The sequence below is a fragment of the Camelina sativa genome, chromosome 16 (assembly GCF_000633955.1).
Source record: "Camelina sativa cultivar DH55 chromosome 16, Cs, whole genome shotgun sequence".
Taxonomy (NCBI): Eukaryota; Viridiplantae; Streptophyta; class Magnoliopsida; order Brassicales; family Brassicaceae; genus Camelina; species Camelina sativa.
Genome location: NC_025700.1, coordinates 21,050,234 through 21,054,325, shown reverse-complemented (window position 1 = coordinate 21,054,325; position 4,092 = coordinate 21,050,234). Strand labels below are relative to the sequence as shown.

Sequence of the window (4,092 nt, the reverse complement as noted above, 5' to 3'; positions counted from 1 at the left end):
AGAGAGAGAGAAGGAACCTGTTCAACGTTGTGGTCGGCGGCATTACTGTAGGTCACAAGATCTGCCATTCCATGTGAAAAAAATCAGCAGAAGACCACCCCAAACCTCTTCGATCCTTACACGAAGGACCGTTCATCATCTACAAACAAGAGCCCACGAGGTCCTAGCCGCCGTGGAAACCATCAATTTAAACACGTAACCAGTCCCACCCCAGAACTTGGTCAAGTCAGAAACAGAGAGAGAGAGAGAGAGAGAGAGAGAGAAAGAGAAACGTAAAAACTGAAAGAAGAAGTTAAAACTTTGGCAGTTGCCCAGATCTAACAAGGCTTCTCCAAATTGAAAAAAAAAAAGGAACAGAGAAACCCAAATTCAAAAGAAAAGAAAAGCTAAACGATCTTCAGAGAATCTTCCTCCCAAAGCAAAATCTGATTTTGGCAAGTGTTAGCTTTTTTTTTTTTATAAGTTTAGCAGTGACGAAACAAATCGGGTTTTTATTTTATTTTCCGGGAGATAAATAGTGTGGTGGAGAGAGAGAAAAATCCGGCGGAGAAAAACGACGGAAAAGCAAAAAGGAACAAGGAGGAAGACAAGCAAGTCAGAGACAGCGATGACAGAGAGAAGACGTGAATCAAAAAAAAAAATAATAAAAAGAAAGTGACGACGGTGTTTAGAGAGACTTTCACCACGGTTAAAAAAATAACTACTACTGTTACTCTATACTACTATTGTAGTTTTGTACCACTAATTAAAGGATACCAGTTTATTTACTTCTCGTTATTACTTACTCCCTCCGTTTTATATTACTTGTTATTCTAGACAATTTCACATATATTAAGAAAACAATTAAATTTTCTATTTTATTCCTCATGAATACATTATTTCATTTGATATAAGTAATTAATAATCTAAAAGTTAGAGATAAAATTAAAAATTTAATACATAAAATTGCATCGTAAATACAAAATGACAAATAATAAAAAACAAAAAATTATCTTGACAAATAAAAATAAAGGAAAGAAGTATTAGTTATTACCCAACAATATATACTTTATTCTTTCTTTTTCTTTTATCTTTAAATGTTCTTAAAACAATTTTATANGTACTCCCCATTGTGAACACTTGTCCAGACGTGGTCAAACCAACTGTTAAACTGTGTCCACATGCAATTTTGTGAAAGTTGTAATCAATTAACGCAGGCACACACGTTGGTTTAAGCCGAGGATCCTTGTCACCATGTCCAAGACGGTTTTTGTCTCCATCACCCCATGTGAACAATTTTCCAGATGATACAGAACTTGAGTTTGACTGCGTGACAATGATCTCAACAACAGCAGCAGTGTGCCAAACTCCGCATGAAACCGCAATCGTTCTCAATCCTGATAAAGACTCAACTTCTCGTGGATACTGAACTGTTTCCTTGTCACCGTGTCCTAAGACACCAAATGTTCCGTCTCCAAATGTAAAAAGCCTCCCATATGATGTTATCAAAGCGGTATGCCAGGGTCCACAACTTACAGAAGCCACATGAAGCCCCTCGAGAGAACCTGCAATTCTTTTTGGAATCCAGTGACTGATATCAGAGCCATGCCCAAGAAGCCCGACATTATGTGTACCGTCACCCCAGGTATATAGCTCTCCGGCCAGAGTAACAGCACAAGTGTGGAATTCTCCACAAGCAACGAAATCAACAGAGGAAGTAGCTGTGAGAGATTCAACAAGACGAGGATGAAAAACATCTTTCCCAATTCCATGACCCAATCTTCCACCAGATTCTTCACCCCAAGTAAAAATTTCACCTTGCCTTGTCACAAATGCCGCATGCCTAACACCACATGCAATTTGATGAACATCCAAGACAATATTCGACTCCAGTGGCTTCGGCACATGGACATCCGTTCTTGTGGTCAGATAACTTGCATTCTTATCAATCCCGACCTTAACAACATTGTCACATATAACCTCACCCCAAATATAAACGTCACCTAGAGCATCTGCGTCATCTGCTGCAGAACCATGACTAGAACTACTTTGGGCACTTGAGACACTAACCCGAAAACCATCTGAACCAGATACCTTTGTTTGCATAATTTTGTTGTCCAGTGCAACATGTGATTTCTCTGACTCAGTTGAAGGAACCTCAGGCTCAGGCTCAGCACTCTTAGGAGAAACAATAGGATCAAAATTAAAGGGAGTCCCCGGAGAGCTGTGACCCCGTGAAGCGCTGGCAGAACTGCTACTTGGACTGCTTGATGTCAAGTCTCTGCTGGCCTGGAATATATAAAAATCAAACAAATGCATTGAATACTTAACTGGAAATGTTCATATCAACCAATAAGTTCAACAGTTGTCCTGAGAAAATGATCACAAAACAGCGTACACAGAGTACTTACATCAACTGAAAGGCTTCCGCCACTCCAGCCATCAATTTTTGAGCGCCCGCCTTGGCCACCCGATATTAATGTTTTCAAGCCTCCAATCCAAATCTCAGCCTCAACCTTGTCCTTACAAATCTATTAAGAAGTAAACTGTTATCCCTGGAGTTATTATCAAGTGTTGTTGAAAGTATTCTCCAAATATTAGTTTTCAGGAAGACTAACCAAGTCAAGAGACTTCTTTTTTCCGTTGTATAAGAGAGAAAACGATAAGTAATCTTTCTCTGGGCGAAGATAGCGCTGGAAAACAGCCTGTTACAAAAGAGATGAAATGGTTATTATATATAATCTTGAAACAAGGGATGCAGAGTTTTAGATACAGAAGAAGCTAATAAATGAAAGATATCTTACAGTTCTTTGCCCAGGTACAATTTTAGATACAGAAGCTAATTTCAGTCGCTTTTCACCACTACTCGATATCCAGATCAAAGATTTTTCATCCTGCACAACCAACAACAGCAAGTATATAATAAGCGATTGTCCAAGAAGCAAGTAAAGGAAAAAAGAAGTGGTTGGAGCAGAAAGCAACTTACACTAGACAGTCTAAACGGATAAAACTTTGGCTTTCCTTTGCGACCATATTTCAAAAGTTGAGTCCCCTTCTTCAATGTAATCAATGCCTGCGAGTATCAGTTTAACAGGAACATCTGTTAGTTCCACTCTTCCCCAATTGCTTACAATGTATAAAAGTCCTTCCTTTTTCAATAAACCTCAAGTTCACTAAAAAGACAAAACAGATTCAAGACACAAGTTATCTAATTACACGAACAAAATCTGATGGAAACTCAAACAAATAATCACCCAACTAAACTAAGAATTCGGATTTGCTGGACTTTTTTACAATTTGAACAAACCGAAACTCGAAAAATTTCAGCTTGGGGATTCATAAACATAACTACTGATAACGCCCTTGAATCGTTTAGCCCCTTAATTACAACAATTTTGACTCAAGATTTGAGCTTTATATACAGCTTCAGAACCAAAAAATAATTTCAAGTGATTACCAAATAGAGGAAGAGAGAGAGAGAAGGAACCTGTTCAACGTTGTGGTCGGCGGCATTACTGTAGGTCACAAGATCTGCCATTCCATGTGAAAAAAATCAGCAGAAGACCACCCCAAACCTCTTCGATCCTTACACGAAGGACCGTTCATCATCTACAAACAAGAGCCCACGAGGTCCTAGCCGCCGTGGAAACCATCAATTTAAACACGTAACCAGTCCCACCCCAGAACTTGGTCAAGTCAGAAACAGAGAGAGAGAGAGAGAGAGAGAGAGAGAAAGAGAAACGTAAAAACTGAAAGAAGAAGTTAAAACTTTGGCAGTTGCCCAGATCTAACAAGGCTTCTCCAAATTGAAAAAAAAAAAGGAACAGAGAAACCCAAATTCAAAAGAAAAGAAAAGCTAAACGATCTTCAGAGAATCTTCCTCCCAAAGCAAAATCTGATTTTGGCAAGTGTTAGCTTTTTTTTTTTTATAAGTTTAGCAGTGACGAAACAAATCGGGTTTTTATTTTATTTTCCGGGAGATAAATAGTGTGGTGGAGAGAGAGAAAAATCCGGCGGAGAAAAACGACGGAAAAGCAAAAAGGAACAAGGAGGAAGACAAGCAAGTCAGAGACAGCGATGACAGAGAGAAGACGTGAATCAAAAAAAAAAATA

At 38.7% G+C, this 4,092-nt stretch overlaps 2 protein-coding genes across 2 annotated transcripts in view; both read right to left on the bottom strand.

Annotated features, from left to right (window-relative positions):
- The window catches only part of LOC104751587 (probable E3 ubiquitin-protein ligase HERC2), a 4,883-nt gene extending 4,239 nt beyond the window's left edge, over positions 1 to 644 (bottom strand). The window contains exon 1 of the mRNA XM_019237640.1: positions 18 to 644. Coding sequence (XP_019093185.1) covers positions 18 to 68 — 51 coding nt within the window. The 5' untranslated portion in view covers positions 69 to 644. The remainder of the gene's footprint in view (positions 1 to 17) is intronic.
- The window catches only part of LOC109129682, a 15,145-nt gene extending 11,053 nt beyond the window's left edge, over positions 1 to 4,092 (bottom strand). The window contains exons 1-6 of the mRNA XM_019238265.1: positions 3,467 to 4,092; positions 2,966 to 3,052; positions 2,784 to 2,873; positions 2,598 to 2,684; positions 2,391 to 2,510; positions 1,100 to 2,268 (exon numbers count right to left, since the gene is read on the bottom strand). Coding sequence (XP_019093810.1) covers positions 1,100 to 2,268; positions 2,391 to 2,510; positions 2,598 to 2,684; positions 2,784 to 2,873; positions 2,966 to 3,052; positions 3,467 to 3,517 — 1,604 coding nt within the window. The 5' untranslated portion in view covers positions 3,518 to 4,092. The remainder of the gene's footprint in view (positions 1 to 1,099; positions 2,269 to 2,390; positions 2,511 to 2,597; positions 2,685 to 2,783; positions 2,874 to 2,965; positions 3,053 to 3,466) is intronic.